This window comes from Mirounga angustirostris, unplaced genomic scaffold (assembly GCF_029215605.1).
Source record: "Mirounga angustirostris isolate CCGP_5_RB_7025 unplaced genomic scaffold, mMirAng1.0.hap1 SCAF_10, whole genome shotgun sequence".
Lineage (NCBI taxonomy): Eukaryota > Metazoa > Chordata > Mammalia > Carnivora > Phocidae > Mirounga > Mirounga angustirostris.
In genome coordinates this window covers 34,988,341-35,009,594 of record NW_026991718.1, presented here as the reverse complement: position 1 = coordinate 35,009,594, position 21,254 = coordinate 34,988,341, and the positions used below count along the sequence as shown (strand labels likewise).

Genomic DNA, 21,254 nt, shown 5'->3' with positions numbered 1-21,254 from the left:
AAACACAAAAAAAGATGTTCATAAGCCATCAGGGAAATGCAAATCAAAACCACAAACTGATATCACTTCATACCCACTAGGATGACTATAATCAAAAAGACAGATAATAACAAATGCTGACAAGAATGTAGAGAAATAAGAACCCTCATGCACTGCTGGTGGGAATGTAAAATGATGCAGCTATGTGAGAAAACAATTTAGCCATTCCTCAAAAAGTTAAACATGGAATTACCATTTGATCCAGCAATTCTACTCCCAGGTCTGCACACAAGAGAAACAAAAATATTTCACACAAATATTTATAGCAACATCAGGCATAATGGCCAGAAGGTGGAAACAAGCCAAATATTCATCAACTGATAAATGGATAAACAAAATGTAGTATGTACATGCAACAGAAATTCAGCCATAAAAAGGAATGAAGTACTGATGCATGCTACAACATGAATGAATCTTGACAACCTTATGATAAGTGAAAGAAGCCAATCACAAAAGACCACACAGCATATGAAATATCCAGAACATGCAAACTATAGAGAGAGAAAGATAAGTGGTTGCCCAGAGCTGGGGGCAATGAGGAACTGGGGAGATGACAGCCAAAGGGCATACTTTTGGGGTGAGGAAAAGGTTCTAAAAGTTGATTATATGGTGATGGTTGTATAGTTTTGTGAATATACTAAAAACCACTGAATTGTACACTTTAAGAGGATAATTGTATGGTGTGTAAATTACATCTCAATAAAGCTGCTACCAAAAGAAAAGTTTATAATATACCAGAAAAGGGGGTGGGTAAACAAAACAAAACAAAACAAACAAACAAACACCAGGCTCTGGAGCCAAGTGGTATGGGTACAAAAACCTGACCCTCTTCCAGTGTAACCTTGAACACATTTCCCAACCTCCGTGTCTTGATTCCCTCATCTGTATAATGGGAATAATAAAGGCATCTATCTCACAAAGGCACTGTGCAGATGAAGTAAGGAAGAGCATAAAGAGCTTAAGATAGTCCCTGGAACACAGTTAAGAGCTCATGAAGTAAAGCTCCAAGTGCCACAGGTGCTATTTGAATGGAGCCTTGAAAAAGGAGGAGGTAGTCACAACACGGACAGAGGTAAAGAATGTTCAGGACAGATTTTTCTGCCAAATGATTTCAGGTTAAGTTTCCCAACAAAATGAGTTACAAGAAAATCTTCTGTTTTTAGAGGTCTTTGGGTTTCGGAATTACGAATGCTGGGTTGTGGATTTACAATAAAATAGAGCGAAGAAAAAAGGCCAAGTCGATCATGAAGCACAGAAATAGACCTTATGCTAAAGGATATATAGCAGATTGCCCCTCCTCAGGCTGCAAACCAACAAAGGTGGGAGAGAACAATTTAACAGCAAAACCACGGACATTCAAAACATCCTCCTTTTCAATAATGACACTGATCAGCCCGGAATCTAAAATGACTGATACTAACCTTATCCGACTCAAGCTGGAGGACTGCCTCCACCTGCCTCGAACCCACATCGACATCTCCACATGAACCCACCACCAAATGAATCACCATCACGCCCGCCGGGAGGACGATGCATGCTTCCCAGTTCCCCGCGCCTCTTAGCCAAGCACGCACGAGCAGTTTGGTGAACTGGAAGGAGCCTTGGACGGCGTCCAGTCCACCCTCACTTTACAGACGGAGCCCTGCGATCCAGAGAAGGCGCGGGAGCCCGCAAGGTCACACAGCGGCTCTGGAAAGGACGGGAGCCGAGCATGATGGACCCAGGAGCCGCGCGTCCTGTCGCTTCTTTCCGCCCGTGTATCTGCAGTCCGCGGGCGAGCCCCCGCTCCCGCCCCGGCTCAGAGCCCCTCTCCCAGCATCCCGGCTCTCACCCGCCCGCAGGCCACACAGCGCAGGGAGACAGCCAGCGGCGCGTACCGCCGCCGCCATGGTGGAGCCCTGAGAGCGCCTCCGTCAGGACCGCCTTCTCCACCGCCTGCAGCGACTGCAACTCCCGAACGACTGGCCACAGCCTGCGGCCGAATTCCCGAGGCCAGAGGGCCGCGCCGCAGCGCAGACCCGGGTGGGGATTGTCTGTCCCGGCAGCAGGATACAGTGAGTCCGGCGCAGCCGCGGACAGCCCCCTCTGGGGTCCTTGCGTTAGGACCCGGGGGCGGGGCTTGGGCTGGCTGCGGGTGGGGGCGGAGCTGGCTCTTAGCGTACTCTGCCGGGAGGGGAGGACAGTGACCAGACTGAAAAGGCCGGGGCGCTTCGGTTCGGTAAGGTCCGCCTAGGGCTGACAGGAGATGGGGCTGCGGACCGTTGGCAACAAGAAGTGCGAGGTACAGACGAGCACGGAAAGGGTCTAAGTAAAGGTGCAGGGGGTGATGTCTCGAGGAGGTTTAGAATAGGTAAGACAGTATAATAAAGTCGTTCATACCCAACTCCAGAAAAGCTCTGCAGTTTTTAGATTTATTAAGCACGTCAGGTACCTTGGCACGCATTTACCTATTCTTCTGATTCTAACGTTTGGTCACACACTCATCTCCCAATCCTACGCTGTGGTGTTTTCACCAACCCCGCTCATGGCTTCATAGCACCTGGGCCTGCCCGGATTGCCCAAGTATGTGGCCGGAGAAAAGATACGGACTTCTTTTTTTTTATTTTATTTTATTATGTTATGTTAGTCACCATACAGTACATCATTAGTTTTTGATGTAGTGTTCCATGATTCATTGAAGATACAGGCTTCTTGTAAGAAGCTAATACTCCTGCTCAGCCAGACCTTCGATTTTCAAATTCAGTATAACAATTTTCAAACATACAGGAAAACAAAAACAGTGACAAATTAGGATTCCAAAAATTAAGACTGACTGCGTCGCTTCATCTACTCTTTTTCCTTTTTCTTCGCTGAATTAGACAACCTGTTTCACCCCTATTTTATGATGCATCCCATTTCTATTTTTTTTAAAATATTTTATTTATTTATTTATTTGACAGCACAAGCAGGGGGAGTGGCAGGAAGAGGGAGAGGGAGAAACAGGCTCCCCCGCTGAGCTGGCCAATCGGGACTTGATCCCAGGACTCTGTGATCATGACCAGAGCAGAAGGGAGCCACTTAATTGAGACACCCAGGCGCACCTGATGCATCCCATTTTTAGTAGACTCTTAACATATCAAGTTGGCTAAATTAAAAGAGATTGATCGATCACACAGCGCTGGCAGGGATTTGGGTAAGAGGCACTCAAACAGTGGATTAAAGAGGGAAAATTACTACTCAGTTAAAAAATTCATAGATGGTAGGATTTCTGCAAAGATGGTCCCAACAATTCCTTCTCTGCCTCTAACTTATATGTTATTCCTCCCATCAAGAAGTGAAGTTTAGGGGCGCCTGGGTGGCTCAGTCGTTAAGCGTCTGCTTTCGGCTCAGGTCATGATCCCATCGAGCCCCACATCAGGATCCCTGCTCAGCGGGAAGCCTGCTTCTCCCTTTCCCACTCCCCCTCCTGGTGTTCCCTCTCTCACTGTCTCTGTCAAATAAATAAAATCTTTAAAAAAAAAAAATACAGCAGTGAAACTCCAGAGAGTCAATTTTTCAGTATATATTTCACAACTAAAGAAGACATCTTCAGAAAGTAGATGTGATACAACTGGAAGCCTACTGCAATAGAGGACTTCAGACAGGATTCTCCAAGATACTCTAGAAGCAGCTGATCTTCAGAATTATATAGCTAACCAAAGACCTCTGGAATAAATCGATGACCTCATAATGAATAGCTTCTGCCCAAGATGTCAGACCAAGACTTCTGTCAAAGTCCTGTTGTGTTTTTCTTCTGCTTGCTTATATTATTTTCCTCATTCCTATAGGTCTCTGGTTGTTACCCACCCATAATGGTTCTTTTTTCTCTTTTTTTTCTTCTTTAATATAATTGTTAGGTCAGACATATTCATTCTAATGCCATTCTTAAATTATCCTGAACAGTAAGCACTACTCTCAGTCATACCACCTGCTAAATATGCCATCCATTGCCAGGCCACCATTACCAATTCTGGTCTCATCAAATGAGATTATAGGGAATTACAGCCAATGGTTTTTCCACTTGTACCTACAGGGACAAAAGACCTTAAATCAACCTGTGACTGCTAGTGTCCCTGTCTCCCATAAAAGGCTAGCTATTACAATCTAATGATCAGACCACAGGTAACTGTAAATTTGAATTTGACAACCTTTGTAGTGTAATGGGTGTTACTTATCACTTAGATAATAGGAATCCAAATAGGTAACAAAGCTAATGTAAGGCTTTGGTCCCAATCTCATGTCATGAACAGCCTCTTTCCCCTTGATTTCTATGTGCCCCTACTATATTCTGCTTCCTTTGCAGCCAGGACAACTGTCTTGTTTTTCTCAGACTAAAACCTAATGCAGTTTAGGAATAGTATGCTAAGATCTGAGTGTGTACAGAAATCCTTTGTACAAAAATCCTAACTGTAAGTCACGGATGCTGGAAATTCTAACTCAGATAGGAGCTCCAGAATGAGGAGCTTGAATATTCAGGCACTCGGGCGAATTGCTAACTCATTGTTTATGTGAACAATCAGAGCAGTATTTCCAACGGAGGGAATTAAAAAGACTTTAAAAGACCTATCACTGGGGTGCCTGGGTGGCTCAGTCGTTAAGCGTCTGCCTTCGGCTTGGGTCATGATCCCAGAAAGCCCCGCATCAGGCTCCCTGCTCAGCGGGAGGCCTGCTTCTCCCTCTCCCACTCCCCCTGCTTGTGTTCCCTCTCTCGCTGTCTCTCTATCAAATAAATAAATAAAATCTTTAATAAATAAATAAATAAAGACCTATCACTGACTCTGGCAGAAGTTATTAATGATATCACCTCTTCCCTACATGGAAGATCTGTAAATCTGCCTTATTTCATTTGCACAAGTAGTTACAGGCACTTGCGCTACTCTAAACTTCTAATTGACTAACCATGGTGGTATCTGTGCCATGGCTATAATTTCTTGCTGTTCTTAGATATGTGAAATAGACATGGTAGCACTGGCTATATATTGCCTTAAAGAAAACACTACTTGGCTCAGTGTTTCTGCACAACTCTATTATTAAATGATTGCTGTGATGATACAACAACAAAAATAGGATACAGTTTATATGGGGACAACTGAACAATCCCCAAGTTGTGAAGATCTGGAGGTCTAGTATCTCTGAATTGGCCAATGACCGAAGAGGGGGAACTGAAGAACTAAATATACCAAGTGACAGTGGACACACCATATATGACAATAGAACTCTGACACACACCTCTGCAGCAACCAGCCTGAAAGGCAAACCACAGCCTCTACAGCAATCAGCTCTGAACAGCCAGAACTTGGTCAATGACTGCTAGTTCCCCTATTTTGTTTGCCCCCACTTTCAACTTAGGATCAACCAGAGAGAGCCAAATAAGCTCCCCAAACCAATCACATAAGATGTCCTGCTCCTAGCTAACCTACCTCCAGCTCTCCCATACCAACAATCTCCAATCAGGGCATACCTGAAGCTTTGTTCTTTTTCTTACTTTCTGCATGCCTCTGGATCTCGGCCAAAGGCAGGTGATAGTAGCTGATCCTTTGCTATAGCAAGCTCTGAATAGCCTTTGTGTTCTCATTTAAGTGGGCTTCACTTATTTTCACAAGTACAGAGCCCTTCATCTTACAGAGATGGCTGAGACCCAGAGAATTAAGGATGTGACTTCACACCCAAATGGCTTTGCAGTACTGGGTCTTGAGAAACAGATTCCTGGTCATCTGTCAATATCCATCATCCTCTTTTCCCTTAATAACAGAATCCCCCAAATTTTACTGGGCTCTTTGCTGCCCAGGACAAAGACCAATCTCTGGCTTCCCTTGCCATCAGCTCTGGTCCTGTATCTAAGTTCTTGCCAGTGATCTGTAAGCAGAAGTGGTATATAGCAGTTATTTGTTGAGGAATATCTGAAGTACAGTCTAAATGTTTATGCTTTATTTGGATAATAATTGAAGAATTGAGGATGTGGAGAAAAGGAACCCTCTTGCACTATTGGTGGGAATGCAAACTGGTGCAGCTGATGTGGAGAACAAAGGCAAAAGAATGTAGATAATATTAAGTCTCCTTACAACTTACAGCCCATTGACAAATACTTGGATTAAAAAAAGAAGAGAAAAAAAATAATCAAAGAAGCATTTTCACATTGACTTGAGTTGTTGCTTCTGTCATAAAGAACTTGGCTCGGGTGCCTGGGTGGCTCAGTTGTTAAGCGTCTGCCTTCGGCTCAGGTCATGATCCCAGGGTCCTGGGATCGAGTCCCACATCGGGCTCCCTGCTCGGCGGGAAGCCTGCTTCTCCCTCTCCCACTCCCCCTGCTTGTGTTCCTGCTTTCACTATCTCTCTCTCTGTCAAATAAATAAATAAAATCTTAAAAAAAAAAAAAAAAGAACTTGGCTCATCTTTGTCCTTGATTCCTGGGAGGTAACCCCTAAATCCTTGGAATTTCCTGAGTGATAAGTGTCTTTGTTATTCATAGTGGGTCTCTGGGACCACACCTGATAGTTCATGCTAATGAGATGACTCTTGGGATGCCTGGGTAGCTCAGTCAGTTAGGCATCTATCTGCCTTCGGCTCAGGTCATGATCCCAGGGTCCTGGGATCAAGTCCTACACTGACTGGGCTCCTTGCTCAGCAGGGAGCCTGCTTCTCCCTTTGCCTGTTGCTCCCCCTGCTTGTGCTCTGACAAATAAATAAATCCTTAAAAAAAAAAAAAAAGATGACTCTTGGTTGCCCCTGATTTATGCTAATTAGATTCAAGATGGGGGCTGACCAAGTCAGAAGGCTGACCAAGTCAGAAAGACCAATCTTGTGATTAGAGAGTTGGGACTTTGAGCCATGTGGTATCAGCCTGACTTCCAGGAAGGGAAGGGGCACTGGAGATTGAGTTCAACTGTGTGGTCAACCAACTATGACAACATAATGAAACCCCAGTGAAAACTGGACTATGAAGCTCAGGTAAGCTTCCCTAGTTGGCGGTACTCTGCATAGTTACACATTGCTATACCAGCAGGTGCTGTGTTCCTGGGGAAGATGAAAGCCTCACATTTGAGATGCTCTCAGACCTCAATCTATGTGCCTCTTCCTTAGGTTGATTTTGATTTGTATCTTTTTGCTATAATAAAGTTATCATAATAAATATAGCCCTTTCCTGAGTTCTGAGATTTGCTCTAGAGAATTATCAAACCTGAAGGAGTAGTGGAAACTCCCAAATTTGTAGCCAGCTGGTCAGGAGAGTAGCATAGGGACCCCCAAATTTGTGGCTGGTGTCTGAAATGAGAGCAGTCTTGTGGGGTACTGTACTTTAACCTGTGGAGTTTGGCCTAATTCTGGGTAGTTGATATGAGAATTCATTGTAGTGCTACAAAATAAAATAGCAATGAGTTTTTATGTACACACATACCAACCCACCCCCCAAAGATGGAACAATGTCAATCTATATTTGAATTTGAAAAATAATTACATGAAGCAACATTGTATTTTTAAAGAAAATATTTAATAGGTAGTTTTCTAGAAGGAAAGTTTTTCATCTAGTACAAAAGTGTGAAGTCAGGGGCACCTGGCTGGCTCAATCAGAAGAGCATCTGACTCTTGATCTTGGGGTTGTGAGTTCAAGCCCCATGTTGGGCATAGAGATTACTTAAATAAATAATATTTTTTAAAATGGGATATATCTATACAGTAAAATATTTTTTTTTTAAAAAGTGTGAAGTCAGAAGCAGTGAGAAAACATGGGCAATACAAGTTTTTCCCAAATTAACACATGGTTAGTAAGTACCTACTGTCTGCTCATTTCTGAGAGGAAGTATGAGAAATTATCTGAAGCAGCTGATAATCTGGTTCAGGAGACAAGAAAGTGGCAAGCTGATAAACAAATGATTTAACTAGATCAAGACAGTAATAAGAACTATCCCAAGACATCTTTCATTTTTAAAAACCTTAAGCAAACACAAATGCTTTTATAATTGCAAATCAGTTATGACTTCACATCAGTGTTCAAGAGAATTCTTCCCTGATGAGAGGGTATTTGAACAGGGTTCTAATTATTAGGCTTCAGAGAAGTGGAGAGGGCATTCCAGGCTGGTGGAACAGGCAGGGGAGTCTGAAGGTATGTCTGAGGTATGGCAAGCAAATTAGTTTGTCTGTAATAGAGGTTCTTGTCAGGAGCAGCAGGAGGTTAAGGCAGAGTGGAGTGGGCATTAAATGCCAAATTGAGGAGTGAGGATTTATCTTGTAGGCAGTACAAAGGCTTTCAGACAGGGCAGTGGGTACAAACTGATAAAAAATGGTTACCATGGCAAAGATACACAAGAAAGATAGATGTTAAGCAAAGATCAGCTACAAAGTTGCAGGTGTCCAGGTATATAAAGTGACTTAGGTTGGGGTTAGAAAGGGTACTGGGATAAAAGGTAAGACAGAACAAACCAAGCTATTACTAATATAAGAAATTTGCTATTTCTCTCCTGTGAACTTTGGCTCTCTGGAAGGAAATCCCCATGATTTCTAGGTTCCTGGACTGGAATTCTGATCTCAGCTGTCAGATGCCTCCTGTTCATCCTTTCTGCCTGCACCTGCCTTAGCCAACCGGCTGGGCCCCTAGATTCTGCCTGTCTGCATGGACCCACTTTGAACTGAATCCCTGAAGTCTAGGCTCAGCTTCCTCATCTGGACCTAAAATGCGTGAAGGACTGTCTTTAGTACAAGCTAATCTTTTTAGTCAAGGCTCTCCTGCTCTCTGCTGGCTCCTACTCCTGGCTTCTCCACATAAATTTCAGATGCATCATGATAGGAAATTGAGATCCAGTAAGCTTAGGGTTAACTCTTACAGAAAATAAAGACATGCAGATGGCTTGAAGTTACCAGACAAGATAGGAAAAGTAGTTTAGCAATAGTTGGTATATCTGTATATTTGGTATTTTTTTTTTAAAAATTTTTACTGAGGTGTAATTTACATACCATAAATTTCACCCATTTTGTGTGCACAATGCAGTAATTTTTAGTAAATTTACTAAGTTGTTCAACCATCACCATAATCCAGTTTTAGGACATTTGCATCACCCCAGTAAAATTCCTTGTAACATTTGCATTTACTCCCAGTTGCCTTTCCCGGCAGCAGGCAACCACTAATCCACTTTGCCTCTGAGGATTTGCCATTTCTGAACATCTACTATAAATAGAATGGTGCCTGGCACCTGGCTTTCACTTAGAATAATGTTTTTGAAGTTTTGATTTTTTTTCATACAATACCCACATTTTAATGATTTTAATGTTTAAAAAGATTTTATTTCAAAAATCCCAAATCTCGTAGCATGAAGATCTAATAAAAATTGCTTTTTGCTCAAACTTTAAAAATACTACTCCAGTGCATGGGGGGTTTTGTACAGGAAGAACTTCAGTCTCTCAATCTCAAAACCACAGCTGTGAACCAGAAGAAAAAGAGGCCCAGCCTAGTGCATGGCATTTTCAGATCAGTTTCCTTAGCCCTAAGATAGGGTCTGGCTAAATCAGTGGTGGCTCTCTACCTAGCTCAGCTTACATTCTCTTCACCTACACAATAACACCTCTGCTCCCATTAGTAACGGGACAGGGAGGCGAAGCATAGTGCAGATATAGAGAGCCCCCACCAGGAAGAAAACCACCAGATTTGATTTTTCAGATTCCCTTCAGCTCTTGTTTTATGAATCCCAAGTCTGAAAGGAACTTTCCCCACATTCATTAAGTTTCCAGGGTTTCTCTTTGGAGTGAAGCCTCAATGTATGCTGAGGCCTGAACTATACTAGTGGGTTTTCCCAGTTTCACCAAATTCAAAAAGTCACTCTAGGACACATTATCTGATGTGCAAAATGAGTGGAACATCGGCCAAAGGCTTTTCCACAGCATTACATTCCCAGGGCTTCTAACTAGCAAGGTGAGTTTACTGATATTTATAAAGGAAAGAGGTTTGGCTGAAGGCTCTCCCACATTCACTATTTCCATAGTGTTTTTCTCAATAAATTCTCTGATGTTTATTAAGAGATGAGCTCTAATAGAAGGCCTTCCCACATTTATTGCTTTCAGAGGACTTCTCTTTTATATGTGTTCTTGGTGCTTAGTAAGGGAAGAAGTATTACAGATGGCTTTTACCACACTTGAGTTATCTGGTATTTACTTACTGAACAGTATGTGACTGAAGGCTGTGTCATACTCATTGCATTGATAAGCCTTCTTGCCAGTAGAAACTGTCTTATGTTGAATAATTTGTGTCCTCTGACAAAAGCCTTTCCAAATCAATCACATTTACTTGGTTTCTCACTAATATGGAACCTCTGGTGTTTGATAAGAGGCGAGGTGTGACTGAAAGCCCACCTTCTCTCTTGACATCGATAGAGCTTCTCTTTACCATGTACTGTCTGATGTTGAACAAGATAGGTCTTCCAACCAAAAGTCTTCCTACATACATTACACATATAGGATCTCTCTCCAGTGTGTGTCATGTGAATATTGTGTGTATTCCAGCTGAAAGCCTTCCTACATTCACTGAATTCATACGGCTTTTTTTCCAGCGTGACTTTTCTGATGTTTAATAAGGGATGCAGTATGAGCAAAGGCTCTCCCACATTCATTACATTTGTAGGGTTTCTCTCCAGTATGAAATCTATAATGTTGAGTGAGAGATGAACTTTGGCTGAAGGCTCTCCCACATTTATTACATTTGTAAGGTTTCTCTCCAGTATGAAATCTATAATGTACGATGAGAGAGGAACTCTGACTGAAGGTTCTCCCGCATTCCCTGCATTCATAGGGCTTTTCTCCAGTATGAGTTCTCTGATGTTTAATAAGAGACGAAGTATGTCCAAAGGCTCTTCCACATTCATTACATTTGTAAGGTTTTTCTCCAGTATGAAATCTATAATGTAAAACAAGAGATGAACTCTGGCTGAAGGCTCTCCCACATTCACTGCATTCATAGGGCTTTTCTCCAGTATGAGTTCTCTGATGTTTAATAAGGGATGAAATATGACCAAAGGCTCTTCTACATTCACTGCATTCATAGGGCTTTTCTCCAGTGTGACATCTCTGGTGGCGCCTAAGTTCTGACTGGAAATGGAAAGACTTCCCACATTCATTACATTTACAAGGTTTCTTTCCTGAATGGGTTCTCTGGGAGTTATTTCTCCCTGAAGTCTGTCTGAATTCTGTATCACATTTATAGGATCCTTCTCCTATAGGAACACTGTGTTGGTTAACTAGGACTGATCTTAAGCCTAAACTTCTCCCAAATTCACTCCGTTCATGATCTATCTTAAGGGTGGTAGATCTGTGAGTGATTGACATTTCTTTCAGATGTCTCTCCTGGTTTTTTGGATGTATTTCTAATTGGTCATCACAACCATAGGTTACTTTCAGTTTGCAGAAGCAGAGTTCATCTCTGACATGTTTTTCCACTGATGCTATCTGGAGTAATTCTTCTTTGGAAATTCCCTGATTTAGTATTGATTCCTTGGCTTTAGGCCTTTTCTCCCAGTCTGAGGGGGGAAAAAAAAAAGACATTCTAGTATTAACTGTTTCATGTGCCCAGAGGAAGTAAAGTCCTATAATGGATGTAAGATAATCAAGTCTTAAAATAATATCTGGGATGTGTAGTTTCTTTCAAGTATAGTGTATATCTGAAGAAGGTTTTGGAGTTATCAAGAAGTGATAAACAAATGAATGGAGATTAGGAAAACCTGAAAAAATAGTGATTGGATTCCAGTACACAAGGTAAGTCCAAAGATCATAAAGATGAGAAGAGGGTAGGAAGATGTCCTCCACAGTCCCCTCAGCCCCTCAGTAATATATTACTGTATATAATTGTGATAGGCAAAATAATCCCCCCCCCCCAAAGACATCCATGCCCTAATCCCAAGAACTTGTAAATATGTTACCTTATATGGCAAAAGGGACTTTGCAGATGGAATTAAGGGCCCAGACCTTTAGATGGGTATATTATCCTGGATTATTCAGATGGGCCCAATCTAATCACGTAAGTCCTTAAAATCAGAGAACATTTCCTGGCTGGGTCAGAGAGATGTGTGAGAAGGACTCAGCCCACCATTTCTGGCTTTGAAGGTGGAGGAAGGGCACCATGAGCCAAGGAATGTAGCAGTCTCTAGAAGCTGGAAACATTCCTCAGTTGACAGCCAGCAAGAAAACAAGGATCTTAGTTTCACAACTGCAAGAATTGGTTCTGCCAACAATTCAAATGCCAGAAAACAGAATCTGCCCTAGCAACTCCAGAAAGGAACACACCTCTCCTGATATCTTTTGTGAGACCCATGCCAGACTTCTGACCTATGAACTATTAATAAACTTGTGTTGTTTAAAGTCATTAAGTTTGTATTTGTTTGTTTCAGCAATAATAGAAAACTAATACAATAATAGTAACACTTTTGAAGAGGTAAATGATTAGTGATGCCAGTGCTCCCAGAAGCCAGATTCTGAGTCAGTTAGGTCTTATGTGACCCCTGGAGATCTGGATGTTTAACAAGCTCCCTGAGAGATTCTGAAACACAGCCATGTTTGTAGAGCACTGTCAACAGACAGGTATTTATCTTAAGACTAGATCCAGAGGTCACACCCTTGTTCCCATTCTAGAAGGAAAAAAGATCAAGAAAATATTAATATAGCAGAGATCAGCAACTTCCCTCTCTGTTCTCTATTCTAGGCTCCTTTAATGAGGCCCAGCCTGTGCTCTCAGGATTTGAGCACTGATTTCCTGAGATTTACCTCTGACCCAGGCTATGATTCTACCTCACAGATGGACATTGGCACAGACTGTCACCTTCCCCCATTGTGCCTGGGCTCCACATGGCAGGCAGGAGAGCCTGAGTCCAGAATTCTGCTCCAAGAGGTGAAGCCTGTCAGGTACTCTCAAGTTACCTAGGAATACATCATCTCAAAGAGATGACATCAACAGACAGCAAGGAGAAATTTTTGCTCCTGGAACCACCTCTGTTGAAGCTCAGCTTAATCAAGCTTGAAGTGTCTTCACCTTGATCGTGACTTCTGTCTGTCCTAGCCTGTAACTCTTTAATTTCTAGGCTACTCTACTGTTTGGTCTCACTAACTCTCTTAGCCTTGCTGATATAGGATAGCCTGGCCATTTACAACTGTCAATCTTTAGATTCCATCCAACAATGACCATATGACATCTAGTGATGCTGAGTGGCACCAAGAACCCAGAAGGGGTGAGCAGAGATGGGTACCAAAGGAAGTGTAAATGCTAGAGAAGAAAATGAGCATCGCTTCTTCTGACACCAGATATAATTACAAAAGCCTAAGAGTATTCAAAATGTTGCAGTGGAGGGCTCCTGACAAGTGGTCTTACCTTCTCAAAGGAAAGCCCCGTGACCAAGGGTTCAGGGCAATTTCTCACCCATGGCTGGTCCTTATTATGTGGATGCTGCTTAGGTCTCACTCACTCACCTGTTGAGATTTCTCCCTCTAACACATAGGGCTCTTTCCCTTCCTCCATCTGGGAGATCACATATGGTTTAGACACCGGAAGCCCTGATGGTAGAGAAAAAAGGATCATGACTGTGTATGTTAGAGGCCAAGGCTTCGGGCCTAGGTCTTTCTGGGGGAGACCAGAGTGTAGATGTGGAGAGCCTCCAAAGAATAGGCACTGTAAAATATTAGGATCAGAATCATGAAACTTATTATTACAATTTCATATGGAGCAGGACTTTTCCTAGGAATGAGAACCCCAAAGACAATGTAAATGTCTGATTCCATAACCCCAGGCCAAAACTCAGCAAACAGGTCTAGAAACCCCAAGCTTTTAAACACAATGAAATAAAGATGGCAGGCCTGACAGGCAGGCTTTGGGCTTTGGAGGAGCTGAGCTCACCCAGAGAGGCCAGGTTCTTGAAGTTCTCCAGCATCACTGCCCTGTATAGGTCCTTTTGAGCAAGGTCCAACTGCCCCCATTCCCACTGGGTGAATTCCACAGCTACATCCTCAAATGTCATCAGATCCTGAAACACAGAAGACACTCTTATACCCTCAGGGAGCACACTCTTATACCCTCAGGGAGCACACTAACAGCCCCGGGGGGGAAGAGTGGGTGGATCTCTGAGTAGAACCTTAGGATGTAGAAGGGATTCCAAGAGTTTCTAGCTATCCCAATGCCCAGTTTTGGGTTTGTCATCCCCAAAATATTTTAAGCTACTCCAGGGATTGTATTACCCTTACTACTTGGAATCCTACCCAATGCCCACTTTTGTCAGTATCACGCTGCTTAGAAATACAATCAGGATCTCAAGAGAATCAGGCCTACAGAGACATTCTGCTTAGGTAAGGGAGATAAATGCAATCCATTTCCTCAATCTTCAACATTTAATTAGAATCAACTGGAAGTAACGGCTAATACGTTTTGCATTTTTTTTTTAAAAGATTTTATTTATTTATTTGAGAGAGAGAGAATGAGAGACAGAGAGCACGAGAGGGAAGAGGGTCAGAGGGAGAAGCAGACCCCCCGCCGAGCAGGGAGCCCGATGTGGGACTCCATCCCGGGACTCCAGGATCATGACCCAAGCCGAAGGCAGTCGCTCAACCAACTGAGCCACCCAGGCGCCCCGTTTTGTATTTTTTTAAAGATTTATTTACTTATTTGAGAGAGAGCATGAGTGAGTGTGGGAGGGGTAGAGTGAGAGGGAGAGAGAAACTCCAGCAGACTCCTCACTGAGCCTGGAGCCTGACGTTGGGCTCAATCCCAAGACCCCAAGATCATGACCTGAGCCCAAACCAAGAGCTGGACACTTAACCAACTGTGCCATCCAGAGGCCCTTGTTTTGCATTCTCAAATGCACTAGTATCAATAGTCTCCAACTATTTTTGAAACTTGTGGCCTATGATTTTAAAGACAATTTTTACTAAGTCCAAACCAAATAATTTGGGATTTATAATAATTTATCACCACCACCACCACACAGTTCAGTGAAAGTATATCAAGTGGCCTTATAATGAATCAGTAAGTCTTTTGTGAGTTTGATTACCACGAATCCTCTCGCCCAAAGCCTAATCACTTTTCAATTCCTGCTCATTCAATTCCTGAATGTGCAAAACTGACAGTGAGACTCTGAATCCCAGGTCCCCACAAGGTACAACCATTCTGTGGGTCCCACCAGGACTATCCTGTCATCCTCTATAACAGCAGTTAGAACACCTCCCATTTGACTTACACTGTACAATAATCCACATACCATGAACTAAAATGCAGATAAATGAAGACAGTATAAACTCCTGCTACTTTTCCCAAAATATGTTTAGAAATCAAATCCTATTTAGGCATTGATTTCATAGAATAAGTCAAAGTAGAATTTTACATTAACATGAAAGTCAGTCCAAAATAATCAAATATGGAAAACTCACTACTATAGTAACCTCTTGTGATAGATTATATTATCTGTTCAGAATATTCACTGGCTCTCCCTACAGGATTGAGTTCCCTGCCCCACTGACCCAGGTGTAGTCAAATAATCTGCTTTTGCAAATGGAATATAAAACAGGTAATGCAGGCAAGATATAGACCTTTGTTGGTATAAATCTTAAGGTTTGCTGTTGTTATTACAGCATAACTAGCCTAAAATGACTCATTAAAAAGCTGTACTTAATGTAGAGTTCTGCCATAACAAAAAGCCTAAAATTTGTGACTTTGGCTTCAGGGCCGGGTAGTAAAGAAACTTATTGGTGAAATGGCAACCCATGTAATTTGGTGGTGAACTGTGTGCTAAAACTGTTGTCTGTAATAACTGAAAAGATGAACAATGTAAGCATGAACTTGCGATGTTACGAGAAGAGGCTGGAACATCAGTAGTATGAGTTGGTTGTTACTGGCAGAATTTGACAAAATATTACAAGAAAAAAAATGAGCTCAAGAGTTTGCCAGTTTGCAAAATAAAAATGGAAGGCAAAAGAAAGTGTCCAGAATTTCCAGGACTTGCAGAGTTAAGAGATTTAACCACTTCTCATTTCCAACTGGTCAAGACAATATAGATAAGGCTTTTGCATGACAGAGGATGATTAAAACTCAACCTTAGGGAAAGACCAAATCATGAGTGTGGTAGTCAAACCTTTTGTTTAAACCTCTGAATAATTCCAGATGGCTCCCAGTAAATCTTTCAGGGTCACTGAATTGCTTAGTGACTAAAACAATGGCTGTCCCAAGAAAACCCCCAGAGCTCCACAATTAAGCCTAAAAAGAGGGGCATATTTAAAAAAGAACTGTGGGTAAAATTGCTGACACATGGAAGTGACAGAAAACAGATACATTAAAAGCTGATGACATTTTGAAAGTTACACTGAATGTCCATGACTTGAAAAAATCCTTTGGCGGGGCGCCTGGGTGGCTCAGTCATTAAGCGTCTGCCTTCGGCTCATGTCATGATCCCAGGGTCCTGGGATCGAGTCCCACATCGGGCTCCCTGCTCGGCAGGAAGCCTGCTTCTCACTCTCCCACTCCCCCTGCTTGTGTTCCTGCTCTCGCTATCTCTCTCTCTGTCAAATAAATAAATAAAATCTTTAAAAAAAAAAAAAAAAGAAAAAATCCTTGGGCATATCAACCTACTCAGGTAGGATGAAAAAGCTGGTTAGCCCTCAAGTGAGTTTATTCTCCAATATCATTTCCTATGTGACCAAGGAGGATACTGCAAAAGGAACTTGGGGGGCAGAGCCAAGAGCCAAGGAAAACAGGACTGAGGAGCTCCACCCACAGAGCAGAACAAGGACATAACCAAAAGACTTCCCAGTCCCAAGATCAGTGGTTCTCACCAAGTCTGCCAAGTGGAATTTCATAGCTATTACAGACCTGAGACTGCTGGGCTCCTCCCATGCTTCCCTGTTCTGAATAGGGGTGCTTACTGTGGTTATCCTGTCTCCATTGTTCCACTGTACGTTGGATATATGGATTCAGACAATTTGTCCTTTTAGTTCATAGATCTCCAGATCCAGAGGAGAAACATCCAGACCTGATGTTGAGGCCATCACCCCATCCAGGACTCTGATCTTGATGTTCCTACTAGATAACTAAATGGAGTTCTGGGGCTATCTTTTGGGGAGAGAATTTGTGTGGAGGGAGGGAGGGAAGTGAATATTTGTAAGAAAACAGTGGTAGACTCATTTGTTCAAAATATTCATTGCCCCTCCCCTGGCACCCCTCACTATGGGAGGCTTGTATTTCCCACCTCACTGACTTTAGGCTTGGCCACATGACGTGCTTTGGCCAGTGGATTGTGGGCAGAAGCAACACATGTCCTTTCTGGGCAGAAGCCAGAAGAACCATCTCCTGGTTCTGACATTACACTTTTCCCTGCCACATAATATATCCCAGACAGGATTCAGCCAGAATCCCAGAGCAAAGACGGTCTGGAGCAGTCACAGCCAGTCCACTACTGATATGTAACAGAGAAGAAATACACCTTACTATAAGCCGTTGAGATCTACAGGCCATTGTTACCACAGCATAACTAGATTAAGCTCTCTGATGTACCTCTGAATGTGTACATCAAGGCCAAAGAGGTTTAAACTCTATTTATTACTCTACTAGCTATTTGTGATACTTCCCTATTGGTGGGGGTTTCCCCCATTGGCTAGAAAATTAAACACAATGTCTATCATTAAGCTAGAATACATGAAACTATCATCTAGGTAGTACCAAGATAGTACCATCTTGGCATCCATGCTAGGAAACAATGCAGGCTTGCATCTACAGCCCTCCACTTGGTTCTCCAGCCTACTACAGCCAAACCTGAATCCACTTCTGGAGTCAGTCATTATTACCCCCTCTACCCCCATCACAACTGAAGCTGACAAGGACTAAGCAGTTACCATTTGCCAGAAGACTCCAGCAACAATATGAGGTAGTTGCATTACTGAGCGGTTAAGATCTTAGAGCCAGACAACCTGGATCTGAAACTAAAATGCCTTCCTTATGAGCTAGATAACCATGAACAAGTTACTTTCTCTCTCTGTGCCTTGGCTTTCTCAGTTGCCTCCCTGTGCCTCAGTTGCCATTCCTCAAAATGAGAATGTTTGAAAGATGAAAAGAGTTAGTTTAAGTAAATTGTGTAGAATAGTTTCTGATACATATTTAGTTCTCAGTACATTGGCTATTACTACTTTCATCATTATCATTAACATGATTACCATCCTCATTTTACAGTTGGCAAAACCAATGCATAGAGAAGTTAGGTGAGTCTTCCAGCCAGGAAGTAGTGAGTTAAGTCTATCTCCTCACTAATTCCAGGAAGGTAACATCCGAACAGGGACATAGCTTCAAATGGCCTCCCCACCTGTCCATACCCTCAGAACCTCTTTGCCCCTCTTCTCCATGAGCCTTCCCCAACCTCTCCAGCACAGGCTGATTTTCCTTTTACTAAACCTTGAAGGAAAGGCCTATCTGTGCCATTCCCATCTGTCATTAAATCATGCACATCCTCACTGTGACTGGGGCTGCATCCTCCGTACCAGAGTCCTCCCCTTTCTGTGATAGTGACACTCTTTCAAGGCCAGGGCTCTCTTACATTACTTGGTACTCACTGCAGTGCTCATGACAGAAATAAACCAAAGGATCTGAGTGAGTGCATACTGAGCAGCGAGGAGAGGGGCCCTGGAAAGGGGCAGGGAGGCCAGCATCCACCTTGATGGGCTCAACCTCCTGCAGAGCAGGGATTGGGGTCAGTTCCCTTTGGCGTTGAACAGAGGCTCCAGAGAAAAGGAGGCAAAGACATCCGTAGTTCAGTCATTTGAGGAAAAATGAAGAGAACCCCAACTCACCTGGGGCCTGGCTTTCAGGAATAAACTGGTTGTTCCCTTTTCTCCTGGGTATCTCTCTGGAGGAAGAGCAGAGTCCTGAGAGGGGAGAACTAAGAAGGTAAAAGGAGCCATAAGGAAGGCTAACCCCATGGCCTTTGCAGCTCCCAGACTTCCCATGCTGGAGATTCTGAAGAGTCAGTGTGTCACCTCCACAGTTCTGGGGACAGAGCTGGGTCAAAGGGAGCTGAGGGGCAACCTCTAGCTAACCCACACGAGAGAGAAATACACAACCCCCCCCCCCACTTCCTGTCCAAAGGCCACAGCAGGTTGCAGGTAACTGAAATACCACCATAGCCTGGCCACTCCACTGGACAGTTATTTACTGGGTATCCAATATATAGGTCCTACTAGGCCTTTTAAAAATATAAACATGGAGAAGGCTTTCAAGGAACTTTAAATCTAGCCTGCGGTATGACAGGTTAAGCATACCAAACAAGGCCCAGGGCAAGGCCGCAGAGGGATATTGACTTTAAGGGAAAGAAGTCACACCTTTCCCCTTATCCTTGGGAAGCCAGCTCAAAGGTCAGTTCTTCCTGAGAAGTTCCCAAGCATCATTAGGTCTCTGCAAGCATACTTTGCAAGTCCCTCTATGATAGGGTTTTGTATCTGTTTTTAAAGGCTGAAAACAAACAAAAAACTAACCCAACCATACCAGAGAAGTGGTCATAGCTAACAACAACAAAAGCATGGAAGTGGCAAGCAGCATGGTATAGTATAGGTCAGCACTTCTCACACTTCAATGTGTGTATAGATTCCTGAGGATCTTGTTAAACAGACTCTGATTCAGTGGATGTAGGATAGGGCCTGAGAGTCTGCATTTCTAAAGAGTTTCGAGATGATTCCTGTGCTGATGGTCTACAGAACACAAGGCATAAAGGAATACAGAAGGGGTGATAGTCCCAGAGATTTGGCCCAGTTCTGCCACTGGCCAGTCTTATGACCTTGAGCATTTGCACTGAAGAATGGAAAGTCAAAATGCCCATTAGTGAAGGACAGGAGACTCTAAATTTACAAAGGAATGGCTTAAAACCTCCTGGGTCACCTGGATTGCCTCCTCCCAAACACTAGTGAAAGGGTGGCTACAGGAGGTGCCCCCCATGTACACTGCTAATCTTGTATACAGTTGAGCTAGACGAGCTAGAGGAATCTTATTAGTTAATGAAGCAATAAAGGAAATGGTGGCAAGGCTCGAAATGGCCCCACTGCCCCCTGATCTCTGGCCAAGGACCACTCCCCCACAGGTTTGTTTATTGTTACCCTCTCCCTTCCACACCGGAAGAGATCCTTTCCCGCCCGCCCCGCTCTCCTCTGGCCTTTTCGGAAGTCTTCCGTGGCCATCCCCTCCACTTCTACCATGGCGTCTGGATACTGGGACTCCATGCTCCTGGGCCTGGCGAATTAGGAAATGCCACAGGGAAGACGGTTGCAGGCTCTGCCCCATCAGTGGATTCCCCGGCTTCTTCCTAGGGTCGTCCTCCTCCTCGGCCCACTACTAACTCCCCAGAAGGGCTGCCGGTCCTCTGCACCCTCGAGAGCCAAACCTGATGCTGTGGAGTCCATAGCTGGGGCTAAGGGGCGACGTCCTTTCACTAGGTCCAAATCACTGTCCTGCGGCCGCAGCCCTGTGGTCCTCCCTACAGTTCAGGGAGCAGGGAGGACGCTGGTAAGCTGGGTAACATCAGGCCTTCCCACTCCGCGCGGTGACGCCCAGCCGACCCGCAGGGCCCAGAGCAGGGCTATCAAACCCGGACTCCCGCCCGGGCGCGAAGCGCTGCCGCCCGGGGCGGAGCGGTTCCACCGCTTTCAGGCGCGCTCTCAGACGCCTCACGAGCCGGGCCTGGGCTCACTAGCTCCGCTCCGCCGCCCTTCCGGGACCAGGCTCCGGAACCCAGTTCTCACGCAGACCCACACGCACAGTGACGACTACACCACCAGGAGGTACGGCCGTAGCCACGCCTGCGACCTTGGCGGCCAGTGCTCCTCCAAGGCCCTAAGACAGCAGGGATTCGGGGGAGAGCCTCACAGGGACACGGACCGGCCCTGCAACTCTTTCCCCTAGCTCCAGGCCCCCGTGGCCCCTCGCAGGCGGGCAGGCGGAGGAGCACTCCCAACTCTGTCACGGACTGGGGCGCGGAGCCAGGGACGGGCCTGCGCGCCGGAAGTCGCCGAACCCACAAAGAGTAAAGGCCACCCCTGCCCCAGCCCCTGAGCCAAGACCCGTCCCGAGCCTGCGCAGACGGGCCGCCGCGCGGGGGTCAAAGCAGCGAGCGTCCGGGGCGGGTCCGCGGGGCGGGGCGGGGCGAGCGGCGCCTGCGCCCTGGGGGCCGGAGCGAGCGATCTTGGGCGTGCGGGCCGGGAGTGCCCCGGGAGCCGCA

At 44.4% G+C, this 21,254-nt stretch overlaps 1 protein-coding gene across 11 annotated transcripts in view; it reads right to left on the bottom strand.

Moving 5' to 3' along the window:
- LOC123851034 (small ribosomal subunit protein uS5m) overlaps positions 1 to 21,254 on the bottom strand; it is a 41,818-nt gene that overhangs the window by 20,356 nt on the left and 208 nt on the right. Inside the window, exons 1-5 of one of the 11 annotated variants that reach the window (XM_045884514.2) lie at positions 20,233 to 21,007; positions 18,841 to 18,929; positions 13,916 to 14,042; positions 13,492 to 13,575; positions 7,752 to 11,552 (exon numbers count right to left, since the gene is read on the bottom strand). In XM_045884514.2, the coding sequence (XP_045740470.1) occupies positions 10,570 to 11,552; positions 13,492 to 13,575; positions 13,916 to 14,042; positions 18,841 to 18,929; positions 20,233 to 20,320 (1,371 nt within the window). In that variant the 5' untranslated portion in view covers positions 20,321 to 21,007 and the 3' untranslated portion in view covers positions 7,752 to 10,569. Of the gene's footprint in view, positions 1 to 1,460; positions 1,809 to 1,870; positions 2,104 to 7,751; positions 11,553 to 13,491; positions 13,576 to 13,915; positions 14,043 to 18,840; positions 18,930 to 20,232; positions 21,008 to 21,254 lie in introns of those variants that run through there. The other 10 variants (XM_054509703.2, XM_045884511.3, XM_045884516.3 and 7 more) reach the window with 10 other exon arrangements.